General features: G+C 35.9%; 2 protein-coding genes across 2 annotated transcripts; one reads left to right on the top strand and one right to left on the bottom strand.

The window, feature by feature from the left end:
• Nucleotides 1-451: 451 nt before the first annotated feature.
• Nucleotides 452-5988, top strand: LOC116296761 (uncharacterized). The gene is made up of 7 exons (XM_089038066.1): nucleotides 452-472; nucleotides 1009-1074; nucleotides 2122-2210; nucleotides 2324-3358; nucleotides 3771-3834; nucleotides 4178-4231; nucleotides 4391-5988. The coding sequence occupies exons 1-7, from the start codon at nucleotides 452-454 to the stop codon at nucleotides 5474-5476; spliced, it is 2415 nt and encodes an 804-aa protein (XP_088894192.1). The 3' UTR covers nucleotides 5477-5988.
• Nucleotides 5989-6086: 98 nt separating this feature from the next.
• Nucleotides 6087-8956, bottom strand: LOC116295293 (uncharacterized). Its single transcript, XM_031703073.2, has 2 exons — nucleotides 8735-8956; nucleotides 6087-8118 (listed from the first exon to the last, which is right to left on the bottom strand). The coding sequence occupies exons 1-2, from the start codon at nucleotides 8762-8764 to the stop codon at nucleotides 6895-6897; spliced, it is 1254 nt and encodes a 417-aa protein (XP_031558933.2). The 5' UTR covers nucleotides 8765-8956; the 3' UTR covers nucleotides 6087-6894.
• Nucleotides 8957-13505: the final 4549 nt, after the last annotated feature.

Genomic DNA, 13505 nt, shown 5'->3' with positions numbered 1-13505 from the left:
CGTCGCTTAAATATATCGGATGTAAACCTTGGATATGACTCATCCAGTCCCTGAAGTATTTTAATCTCTTATATGGCGTTTTCTTACGACCTCCATTGGCGTAATATTGCTCTTTGGTAGCATTTGGTACGGCATTACGAATATTCTTACCACATTCGTAACACTGCGCTGGCGTGTCGTCTTCTATTTGCATTTTTTTACCACAACAAATATACTTATTTGGCTTAGTAGGTACAAACTTGGGTTTCAAGCACTTTACACAGAAATCATAAGCAAACTCTTTACAATCTTCGCACTCCATATATAGACTAACATATTTAAGTGCGCTGTTGCCCTCAACCACACTTGGAGTGGGGGTCGTCCGTAGGTGGATTTTTGACGCGGGTCTTACCCCGTGTTGAGATTGCGCTGGAACCCCCATTCCCTATACTACTTTACGCACATGGACAAGATGGCGAGCGAAGTTGAGAAGGTGAGTTAAACGTATGTAACAAATTGATGTCTTTATCCTTCAAAGGTAGGGTTTTCTTAGAAAAAATAATTAATAAGTTTTAATAAGTATTTGATTCATTTAAAAGCCATTTCACTTTAACAAACAGTGTTTTTCTTGCTTCTGCGTTCTTGTTTAAATGGTTTGCTTGTTTATGTATTTTGATCAACATCAAATTACTACAATTTGATCAACCTTTTCACATGGATAAAGACCTCCCTTTCTTTTTTTATCTTTAGTTAATGGTTCATTTGAAATTTCGAAGTCAATAGACATGGATTTCTATTATCCTTATCACTTTCAATAGAATTCCAATCAATTCAGATCCAATCAAAGGTCGAATCGATAAACATAACAAGCTCCTTTCATTGTTTCCCTCTCTTGGGAATGATTTTTCATTTCCTGGGGGAATTCCACCCAATTGTCATCCAAACTCTCTCATTGTGTATATTGTAAATGATTAGATCTCATTAACAAGTTGGTTATTTATATATTAAATTATATATAATTTTCTGTAGGTATGTGACTTTTTGAAACAAAGAGGAGTAACTAATGCGGTCACCGAGAAATTCATGGAGGAAAAGGTTAGCAAATTTGTAGTTTTCACACTGATATTCATATCTGTTGTCGTCATGCACAACTCACTAGTATGATTATGTCACATAATCCATCTTGCAGGGAGTGGTACCTAGCATTCATATATAGACAACATTCTGACATCTGAAATTACCCACAAACATGGGAAAGCATATATATAGGATTATACCTTGGAAAATCAGTAGCATTTCATTGATTTTATAATATTTAACTTGTTTTGAATGTGCTGAAAAGGAATTACTAGTTTCTAGCCTTAGCATCATCCCCTCCAAGGGAGGAGAGGGGAACTGGGGAGGAGACTGATATTCAGGCCATTCTTGTACCCAGAACTTCTGATATAATAGATACAATCCTAAGCTCTGGACCACCCTGTTGGTATATCAAATTTAATTGGCAGATAGGCACAGCAATAGCAATAGCAAAATTTCTAATGGATGTCAAATTCCTGAAATGCCAGTAGAGAATTTTCTGTGTTTTAGATGATTTTTCCATGTCAAATTATAGCAGTTTTGAAATATTTTTTAAACAATTATTATGAGAACAACAATTTAGCATCTTGTTAATGTTTCAAGCATAAATACACATTCTTAAGTGGCAAAACTATTTTCCAGTGACAGTGAAATAGTGACTTAAACTCGCCAAACCATTTTAGAAAAACACAAGGATTCAAGCTCTACTAGTTCTTTTGATTTGTGGAGGGATATACAGCTTGGGTGGTCATGTGACCAAAATAGCAAATTCCAATTGGACAGAAACCTTATGAACTATTAATGAATATCATAACTTTATACAAAGATGTTTTTATAATAATTGTTTAAAACATATTTCAAAACTGCTATAATTTGACATAGAAAAATAGATCAGAAGATCTGGGTACAAGAATGATACTCAGGCCAACTAGTTACTATAGATATTATTATTATAGACAGGCCTGCAAGAGAAAGACCCCACAACAAAGAATGAAGTTGGACAGACTTAACATGGAATTAGTCTTATGTTGCATGCCTGTCATAATTGATTTTATTCTTTTTTAGATGGACTTTGCAGCAGTTCAGTATGCTTCTGAGGAAGTCTTAACCACCTTTGGATTAAAAGCTAGAGGGGATATCTTCGCTTTGAAAAGGTTTTGCGATACACAATTATTGAATACAAGTGCTAGCCCAAGTGATGTTTCAGAAGCCTTAAAGAACAGGGAAAAAAGGAAAAAAGAGCTTTATGACATAATAACACAAAGTAAAAAAAAAAAAAAGGCACGGTTGATGAAAAGACACAGTCAACTAGAAAAAGAAATGTAAGCCTTGGATGGCTGCATTATGATGAAAAGAAGAAAAAATACTGTTCTGTCCGCCATTCTAGAGGTGGTGGAAGTCGTGATGTAGCCCTAAGTGTTGACAGTACTAAGGAGGATATCTTAGCACGTGCAAAGTCATTATTTTTTCCAAATAACACATCAGTATTTGGAAATTCATGTGACATGATGTTTAATTTGGGAAATTTTAAAGAAGAAGTTATTACTGGCCTATTTTCACTTGGTGCATATTTGCAAACACACAAACTTTCGAGACTCAGTCTCTACTTAATTTTAAAAAAAGTACCTGCATCTGAAAAGAATACAACACTTGTAGACTCTGATGATAATAAAGATCTGCCTTCAGCAAGTCTACTCTTAGGCACTACACAAGAGCGCAACACTTTAAGATCTGTTCAGGATAGAGAATATCTTGAATCGCTTTGTGCAGATCAAGAGAAAGAAAAACAAAAGGAAACAGAAAAGAGGGAAGAAGTTTATGAAAGAGATAGAGATCAGAGACTTGAAAGTCTGAGGCTGGCTAGACAAAACAGAATCCCATCAGAGCCTTCAACCACAGAGATGCATGTTACAGTACAAGTGCGCCACTATGAAAAAGGAGTAATTAGACGAAGATTCCATGATAGTAATAGTATGATGGCAGTTTATGACTGGGTGGGGTCATTAAGCAAACTTCCGGAACATTTTCATTTATCTGTTGAGCCAAGTTGTGCTTTAACACCTGATGAGCCTGTAGCAGTCGTAGAGGGGAAAATGGTACATATGACAGTCACTGAAGATCCTATACCAGTGGCAAAAGAGTCGAATGAACAAGAGATCTCCTTCATTGGATATGGTCCTGATCGAAGTGATCAGCTTCCTGATGATACAATGCTTGATAACAACAAAAATGAGATGGCAGGCTTTGACATTGAACATGTGAATGAAGATGTTCCTAACCAACTCTTGGCTGATGATGAAAGGTAAGATTTTCAGCAAAATTATATGGCTAATTTAATTTCTTCCGAATTACCTTAAAAGGTAGTTTGGGAATCATAGTTATTTTTAAATTTTTTTTGTCCACAACAAAAGTTCAACAAAAGTTGGAGGTAGTTACAATAAATCACTGTACTGCTGTTTTGAAATAATTTTGTGGGGCTGGTGTTGGGTCTGTTTTCTCCCATTTTCAGTCGAAGCCAGAGTATCAGATTGGCAATACAATACCAGAATCAGCTTTATCCTTTGCCACCTGCAGAGCCGTTTGTGTTGAAAGAAGTCCCCCAAAGAAACAATAATAGCTCTGTGGATAATTATCATTGTGATGGTATGGCTTTTGTACCAGAAAATAATTAATCAATTAGGAGTTTTTATTAACTTGTATAAACTACTTTTCAGTTCCCCTGAAGATGACATTGTGATGCCATCTGTACTAACATCACAGCCAGTTCCACAACATGAGGTACTTATTTGTGTTAGAATTCTCAGTCAACACATTTTTAAATTCAATTTATCAAATAAATCTTAAGGTAATTTATTATTAAAGTGTTAAGATGTTTTTAAAACTCTTGATTGTGTAACACCTGTAAACCACAATCAGGTGTACTTTGGCCATGAGCAGTTGGATTGTTCAAGTATGTAAACGCTGTCAATATGCGTTCACTAACTACAACACCTGGGTTGAGATAACCTAAACCTCTCTGTCTTTGCTAAGTGCTATAAAGATTATGATATTATTTAATCTGCACAGACCAAGTTTACTAGTAATTTGATTTAATTACCTATTCAACATTATATTATTATAGAGAGGGTGTCACTTCAGACAGGTGATGTTACCACAAATCCTGCAGCAAGTAGAGGTAATAGTGAAATTGTTTATGTACGTAATGGTGTAAAATGGAAGTAATCATGCAGCAAACCAGAAGAAGCTTTTCTTTACTTTAGTTTTTTGCTCATACAAAACAAACAAGGGCCTGGTATAATATTGTGTTTTTTTAATTTTTTTCCTCTCATTTCAGAACAAGTCTGATTCCATCGAAAAAGAAAGAAAAAATGCACTTCAACAGCTATTAAACCTTGACACACCAAAGATTGTGGACTTGGAAAGGTGGAATGTTGTAACAGCTTTGCTGAAGATGTATTGTAATGACAATATGCTGGATTGTGTTCTGCAGTTCAATTTCAAAGGTGAACTGGGATTTGATCATGGTGGTCTGAGCAGGGAAGTTTACTCACTGTTTTGGAAACAAGGTTCTACTAGGTTCTTTGAAGGCAGTGATTATTCTTTTATTCCAAGACACAGTGGAATCTCAAAAGAAGATCTAGTCGTGATCGGAAAAGTAATTCACCATTCTTTTATACTCACTGGCATGTTCCCTGTATGCATCAACAGAGCATACATCCAGGCCATGCTACTTGGCGAAGAGGAGGTATCTGAAGATCTCTTATTAAATAGTTACATGGAGTATCTTGGCTCTTATGAGGGAGGCAGGTTAGCAGAAATATTGAGTTCCTCAAGTCTGGATAATGAAGACAAACAATTTATCATTGACTTGGAAGACAGAGTAGGGTTGCAAATAAATCCTGATACACCAACAACAGCAAGAAAGATTGTACTCGAGCTTGCAAATAATGAGTTATTACAGCTCCCATTGCACACTATGTCCAAGGTTAAGTCAGGAATGATGGCGTGCCAGCAAGGAAAAAACATTTGGCAGAATATTTCTGAACAAGACATCGATGGAATTTATGGCAGGCAAGCTCCAGAACCATGTAAGGTAGCATCATTGGTCATCACAAGACAGGAGGAGCTGACTAAAGAAGAAGCAAAAATCTTCAGTTACTTGAAGCGATATATCAACTCGGCTGACAAGAAAAGATGCGAAGAGTTTCTAAGATACTGCACAGCAAGCAGCACCATCGTGGTAGACGAAATCAAAGTAGCCTTTTTCAAACCGTCTTCCCTTCAACCTCTTCCAAGAGCTCACACATGTGGAGCTGTGCTTGAATTGCCGTCATCAGGCTATTCTTCGTACAATCTTTTCAAGAATACGATGGATTCTCTTCTCGAGAATCCACTTGCTTACCACTTCAAATTTGCATAAACAGACTCTGATTCTACTGGTTTATCAGTTGTAAAGGCTTTTAAAGGCTAGAAAGACCTCATGTACAATTTCTTTTCAATTGTTGAGATGTTGTTGTTTATCACATATAGTTCAGTATTAAGCAGACCAAACTTTATAATGACTTTTCCTTATTTCTTCGTACCTTGCAGGGCATTGAGTCAGTTGTTGTCTTGTCTAGAAATGTCCTGTTGGTGTAGGGAACCATACTTTAATCAACTTATATTAAAGCCTCTCTGTTCACATTTATTATTTCATTGTAGTTGAGTTTCAGTTCGTTTGAGCTTTGCACATATTGGAATTATCACTCCACATTGAACTTCAGGTGATAACAGACTTTCCAACTGTTTTTACGTGCAAGAGTGACTGTGTACAGTTGTTGTTAGTAGCTCTTACTTCACTATAGGATGATTCAAAAATGATTTTATTGATGACAGCAATTTATCATTTGATAGATGAAATATCCATGGAATTGTCAAGAAATAAAAAAATATTTTAACAGTTACTGTATTTATCAACTTACTTTGAAGTAGATAGAGTGCAAACAATAGATTACAAACACTATAAGTGTGTAACATAAATACCACTAAATTATGCTAATCCTATTGTTTTCTATTGTTTAATTAGCACTATTTACTACTAAATAGTGGAAATTGTTGCACACTCTTAGTGTTTGTACTCTATAATGGTGAAACTTTAGTAATACTAAATAGCACAATTTCATGCAAAGTCCGTTGTTTTCTATTGTTTAGCTAGCACTATATATTTTGTACTATTTAGTAATTAGTGTTTCGCGGATTAATTGTTTGCACTCTTACTATTAAGATTTTAAAACACCTGAATTATGCATTAACTAATCAAGACCTTCCTTTCGGGACTCCAGTTAGTTTGGGCAGGATTGATTGTATTATCTTTTTTGGGGCAAAATCAGGTATCTGTTAAATCACACCTCTCTGCTCACAGTGTTGAGTTTTGCTGAGGGAGGAAAATTGGAGAACCCAGAGAAAAACCCTTGTTGCATGAGAGAGAATGACTCATCAAACAAACTCAGGTCACCTATGACCAAAGCTGGAATCAAACCAAGGTCACAGTGTTGAAAGGCCAGCATTCTCACTACTATGCCACCAATGCACGAAAGAAGTTTCTAAAGTTTTCGTCCATCACCACAATGGTAAAGTGTGATAACATTTTTCTTTCTGGTAAACCATACATTTTTGTAATGAAAATAAATAAATAAAAATTTGACAAAAAGTAGAAGAGTGGTGATAAATATATTACAGTTTTCATTCATACCAAAACAACAATAATTACGCCACCATTGTTCACCATTAAAAAAATGAAGCATGTTTTATTATAGGTCACTCAAATGACTAAGAATGTCAAAGTACAGATTTAAAGCTTCATTTGCATTTGCAGCATGTGTAAGACCATAATCTTCCATAATCTTCCATAATCATTGCAGCCAACTCATTAAACTCTTTACTGCAACCTCTTATTAATGGTTCCTCAGCACATAGCTCTTCTGCAATTTCAATGTCATCATTACTGATTGGTACTTTGTAACAATGAGTATCTCTCATTTCAGGTAAAAAGAAAAGCATATCGGGTATACCACTAGGAGAATTTATATTAGTACTTTTTCGTATGCGATGAGTGTTCCACATTTCAGCAACATGGTGAAGTTCCTTTTGTATTACTGGCATAAAACAAAACTTGAGACATTCTACCTCAATAGGATTGCTGTCATTATACTGTGCAGATTCTCTTAACTGCTTAAAAAAATTAATCCACCAATCAGAGTTACTCTTCCTAAGATGTGACCACCATGCTTCAATCCTTTGATTGGAGACAGATTTTCCATACAAGAAACTCTTTTCTCTGGCAAAAGCATCATCATCATCAGCCCTTATAAATCTTTGAATGTGAGCAATATTTACATTTTCTGTGCCACAATCACCCCTAACTATCCTGGGAACTCTTGACAATTGCCTCACACAATCAATGTAATATTTAGCAACAATGTTTGGGTTATTGTTTGAAGAGGCAACTTCAAGCCAGAGAATGCGGCGACTATATCCATCTATGGCTCCATGAATGCAAAAGCCAAATGGCTTGAGTTTGTCATAGCCATCTAAATGCCAGATGTAATTTGGTCCTTTTGCAAAATACTGTCGACGCCGTAACTTGTGACTTGACCGTTTCTCAACACCCTCTGCATCTAGTCCTCTTAGCGCCAAACGTACACTTTCTCTTGATGTAACCAAGGAATACTTGTTTCTCAACAGTTGATGCATTTGTCGATAGCCTAAACAGCTTCCACTACCCTGAAGTTCTAGTTCAATTGCATTAACGATATTCTCTGTGTTGGAATGGTCTTTTCGTCTTCTTAAGTTGCACTCCTTGAGAATGCGCTTGAGTTGCCGAAGACTTAAGGAGATGCCATGGTAAAGTGCCAAAAATGCAAGAATTTCAACATATTCTAAACCTAAATGGAAATACTGTGTGATGATAGCTACTGCCGGCCTGTTGATCCGGTCTGCCTCAATGGCTGGTATGTAGGAAGGAAGAACACATTCTGTCATTGGAAGGTAGAACACGAACAGTAGAAAGATCATTTTACACTCCTATAAAGAGAGAATTTTACTGAAGATTAGCTTGAGTTAGTCTAAATACTAAGCACTTACCAAAATGATTTGCATCTGCAACAATGAAGATAAAAATCTCTGGAGCACCAAACCAAAAAATGCACTATTTTATATATAGGTTCTGTTAGCAACATAAAAGTTAATGCAACATTTTTATGTGACAAGCATTGGGGAAGTGGGGGCTAGCCTAGAGTTAGGGTGCCCCCTCCCCCCCCTTCCCCTGGTTTCACTGCACCCATAAAATTATCTCACTAGTATTAACTTTCACCTGCCCTCACCTGTTGTTAAAGGCATCAATTTATTTTAAGGTCTTTCATAGTTAGCTGACATGCACTCAATTGAAAGATAACATAAAAAAACGCATTGCTATCGATATAAAAACATAAAATAATTAATTAAAGATAAAACGAAATTCACCCAGCTACCTGGAATTCGAAGTTTAAGTTATACCATGTTTATACCGTAATATAATCAAATAAAGCAGGGAAACACGCTTTCTCTTAGAGTCTAGTACAACTATTCACTTTTCCTATGGTTCCCATGCTAATTGCTTTAAAAAAACCCAATTCGAAGGGCGGAAATTCAGTTAACTCACCTTCTCAACTTCGCTCGCCATCTTGTCCATGTGCGAAATGGCCGTAGGAGCCTGAACACTAGTAAAGTGTTATCGCGCGATAAGTTGTTTTATCGCGCGATAAGTTGATATTTATCGCGCGATAGTGACTAAGTTTTGTTATCGCGCGATAATTTGTTTTATCGCGCGATAAGTTGCTTTATCGCGCGATAATCAGAGAGGCTTTATCGCGCGATAAAAGGCAAGTTTTTTTGTATGTGGTTGGCCCTTACAAGCCACCGTATGGTAACTCCGATCATGATAAATTGTATATCATTTAAATCTTGAATCTATCTCTAGACATGTCATAATAATTTATCTGAAATTAACTTATTGGCAGCGTCGCATTTCCCCTTCAAACTTCGAAGGTACGCCACAAACAAAACCCAGTCGAGCCACCGTAAACTTCGTCTCTTCGACAAGGTTTGAAAGCACGACTTGCATATATACTCGCTCTGTTAATAACTATTAACTCTGCTCTGTCGATTGAAAATATTAATCTCCAACTCACACTTCACGTTTAACTTTGATTTTCCTTCTACAGGATAACGATGGTGCTTTGATAACTCTCGATGAAATAAAATACAAATTATGATTATAACTAGCAATAAATGAGACATAAATTTGAGTCTTATTCCCGGCAAGAACCAACACACGTGAAATCATATAAACAAACTAGTCTGAAATTTGAGTAGAGACTGAAAATTATAGCCAATCAGCAAACTTATAAGTAAGAGCCAATCAGAACGCGTACTCAAATCCAGGTACGCTGCTGGGGGTAACGGAATAAGAAAACTGTCGCTGGTTCGCAGACGGACTTAACAGTCAGTTAGTTCGGCTGCACGCAGGCTAATCAAGTCGTGTGCATTTGAAAAACCTCGAACTGTTATTTAAAGGTGTCATCCTAGCTTCACTGGTAAGTTACATTTTTTACAATACAACACAAACTCAATTAATATTCTCATTAGATTATCGTATCTTAAGGACGTTCACGAGAAAATGAAGTTCATCCGCAAAATATAAACTTACCCTAAAGCCCCGTTAACACTGGCGATTTTTGCGGCGATTTTTGTGGCAATTTTCGGAAATATAAAATATTTAGTCTCATCCTTCAAAAGAGACATTCGTCTAGGAAAAGCTTGGTTTCATTGGTTTCATTGAACTGGTCGTCACGGAGTACGGACGTCGAGTTTTCGCTCCGCGAAGATCTTGTAAATTTTGATTCAAAACTAAATTTAACTAATATGGGAGACAATTTAAAGTCTTTAAGAAAGCAAAATGACGCTTTAAAAGAACAGCTTAAGGAATTAGCCAAAGACATGGAAAAACTTAAATCCACAGTCGAGAAAGAAGCCCCTTGTGCTCAACTAACAGATCAAGCCAAAGGATTGCATGCAGTTTCTCAGTGATGAGTACGATGGGCTCTCGGCTTCGAGTGCCACATTTAGTCGAGAAATTAACCGAATTTCTACTACACTAGCAGAGCTCTCAATTAAGATTTATCAGATTGACGAAGTTATTGAAAGCATCCAGCAATATAGCTATCAATACAACATCAAGATCGTTGGCGTCCCTCAAACAGAGATTCGAGATTCTTCCCGTTCCACTGCAGATCTGTGCTTAAAGATTTTTCACAGTATGGGTGCAAGTGATGTCACTTTACAAGACATCGACACTGCTCATAGAGTTCCTAAGAGGAAGCCTAGTCGCCCCGGACAAAATTATCCTGATCCTATTATTTGCAAGTTTACTCGCCGCTTAGCGAAGGAAGAAGTAATGGCTGCCAAAAAGGCGTTACGTAATTTGACCCCAAGTAACCTTGGTCTTCCTCCTTTCATGACCTTGAAACACGCTAAGTATTTACCATCACTTAACCCCGAGGCTGCAAAGTCTGTTATACGAAACAAAGCGTTTTAAAAGTGCAAATGATTACAAGTTTTGCTGGTCAAAAAGCACGGCTGTTTTTCTTCGAAAAGATGACTCATCGACTGTTATAAAGTTGACCAAGTACGAAGATCTGGATAAGTTAAAGCAAGGCGAAGATGCACAAGTGTATGCTGAAGACTATGACCAAGATGACTAAACAACTTATAGTGTTTTTTTTTTCCCCAGCCAGCTAAGTACTTTTCACTTCACGTTTATGATATTTAATTTCAAATTTTTGCCATGAAAAAAGATAAAAGTTTTATAAAAATAACAAAATCTCTGCTTAGAGAATTACCTTATTTTGGAATTGATATCATAAGTTGTCACGGTCAGTTTAATAATAGCTTGAAATCGTCATTACCAACCAAGAAATATCTCGAAACACTTTCTAGTTTTTATGATCTAGATCTTTTCAGTCTAAATACTGCGTCAGATCTTAGGGTCGACCCTGACAATAACCTTACTAATCATTGTATTAGAAGTTACTATTATTCTGCTAAAAGTTTTGTAGATTTAGAAAATATTTATTCTAAAAAGGAATTGCAATCTAGTTTTTCAATATTACATAATAATGTCAGGAGCTTGAAACGCAATTTTGATAATTTCCAAACTCATTTACTTGATGAGCTTGATTTTCATTTCGATGTTATTGGAGTAACAGAAACTAAAATTTCCAATGCAAATTACTTGGGTTTAATCCTAATATTACAGGTTACGAATTTGAATACGTTCCAACGCCCCTAGCCTCAGGAGGTGTTGGGATGTACATCAACAACCAATTGAATTATACCGTATACCGTAATTGAAAAAAAATAGTAATGAAGCTTTTCAAGCACTTTGGATTGAAATACAATTTGTAGATAAGAAAAATATAATTTGTGGTGTAATATATAGACAACATAATTCTCCTGAGCTCTTTCAGTCTTATTTTGACAAAATGTCTGAAAGGTTCATATCTTCCGGTAAACCTGTCTACATATTGGGAGACTTCAACATAGATCTTCTTAAATCAGAATTTTCTACCTTTAGCAAAAATTTCTTACTATCTTTACGAAGTTATTATTTATTTCCTACTATTGACAAACCAACTCGAGTCACTTCTAGTTCGGCCACCTTGATTGATAACATTCTTACTAACAATCCTTTAGAAAGTAACGGTTAGTGGCAACATAATATCTGATATAAGTGATCATTTTGCACAATTCTGCATTAATTTCAACTCACTCAATAAGAACGTACATAAACCTCATCATGCAACCAAATTACGTGATTTTTCACGATTTTCTGCTGATCGCTTTAATGATGAGCTTAAACGAATTAACTGGGCTTCCGTTTTCTGTAATGATGATGCTGATATAGTTTTTTCTTCTTTTTACAAGAAAATCAATAACCTTGTAAATAAGCATGCACCTATGGTAAAACTTTCGCGCCATAAAGCTAAACAATTTTCTAAGCCTTGGATTACAAAGGGTTTAAAAACTTCAATTAAGACTAAAAATTATCTTTTTCATTCGGGAGATCAAGAAAAATATAGGCTGTATAGAAACAAATTATCAAGGTTAACTCGAATTAGTAAGCAGCTTTATTACCAAGCTTATTTCGATGATAATTTGTCTAATATAAAGAAAACTTGGCAGGGAATTAATAGCATAATAAATCACAAAAAGAAAAAGTTAAAATCTATATGTGCTATTAAGGAGCTTAATGGAACTGGAATAGTACGTGACTCTGAGAGAATTCCTAATATTCTTAATAAGCATTTTGCATCTGTTGGTTTCAACCTAGCAGCAAAATTACCTCCATCAACAAATAATTTTTCTGACTACCTTCCTACCGTCCAAAATTCAGATTCCTTTTTCTTTCAACCAGCTACACCTGAAGAGGTCGAGTATGAAATTATATTGCTTTCCAACAACAAATCTCATGGTCTATACTCTTGTCCTACTCGAATTTTGAAGTGTGCAAAGAGTTTCTTCGGCAATGCTTTAGCAAAAATAATAAATATTTCAATTCGGTCAGGTAAATACCCCAAAAAACTCAAAATTGCCAAGATGGTTCATTAGCGCCTTTGTGCAATCAATAGACAAAACCACACATTCAATAACGGTTTTGGACATTCATTAGCGCAAAACATTATGTATTGCGCTAATGAATGTCCAAAAACCGTTTTTGAATGCGTGGCTTTGTCTATTGATTGCACAAAGGCGCTAATGAAACTTCGAAAACGCTAATGAACCTGCACAAACATATTCATGATTGTCCAATGTTATGCTAAATTCCTTAATGAATGTTCCATCGCGCTCTTGAAACTCCGTTCGCGTTATTGTGTGCCTCTTCGCGCTAATGATAATGCTTTTTCGCTTGAATGAATATTCCTTTGCGGTTAATGAACAGCAAAAGGTGTAATTACCGGCCCATCTCGCTATTATCAAATTTAATAAGATTATTGAAAAAGTTATATGTAAAAGATTGATTAATTTTATCGAGGAAAATGACATTTTATTCGAATCGCAATATGGCTTTCGTAAGGATCATTCTACTCAACATGCTGCTCTGGATATCATAAATGCCATACAGAGTAATATGGATAAAAAACTGTTTTCTTGTGGTATTTTCATTGACTTAAAAGAAGCATTTGACACGGTTTACCATTCGATACTTTTAAGTAAGCTTTATCATTATGGGATTAGAGGTATTATTAATGATTGGTTTGCATCTTACTTGAAAGACCGATTTCAAACAACACAGATCGGAACAGTAACTTCAAATAAAGAAACCACCTTGTGCGGTGTCCTTCAGGTTCTATCTAGGTCCATATGGGGGGTTG

The sequence above is a fragment of the Actinia tenebrosa genome, unplaced genomic scaffold, assembly GCF_029948245.1.
Source record: "Actinia tenebrosa isolate PJP-AT-01 unplaced genomic scaffold, QUT_ActTen_1.0 PGA_scaffold5__44_contigs__length_20552954, whole genome shotgun sequence".
Classification (NCBI taxonomy): domain Eukaryota; kingdom Metazoa; phylum Cnidaria; class Anthozoa; order Actiniaria; family Actiniidae; genus Actinia; species Actinia tenebrosa.
This window is presented reverse-complemented; position numbering and strand designations above follow the sequence as displayed.

Excerpts from the sequence above, each read along its gene's own strand:
- LOC116296761 (XM_089038066.1), top strand. The coding sequence starts at position 452 with ATGGCGAGCGAAGTTGAGAAG. Across the intron at positions 1,075-2,121 it reads AGAAATTCATGGAGGAAAAG|ATGGACTTTGCAGCAGTTCA; the intron begins GTTAGCAAATTT and ends ATTCTTTTTTAG. Across the intron at positions 3,359-3,770 it reads CTCTTGGCTGATGATGAAAG|TTCCCCTGAAGATGACATTG; the intron begins GTAAGATTTTCA and ends ACTACTTTTCAG.
- LOC116295293 (XM_031703073.2), bottom strand. The coding sequence starts at position 8,764 with ATGGACAAGATGGCGAGCGAAGTTGAGAAG. Across the intron at positions 8,119-8,734 it reads TGGCGAGCGAAGTTGAGAAG|GAGTGTAAAATGATCTTTCT; the intron begins GTGAGTTAACTG and ends CTCTCTTTATAG.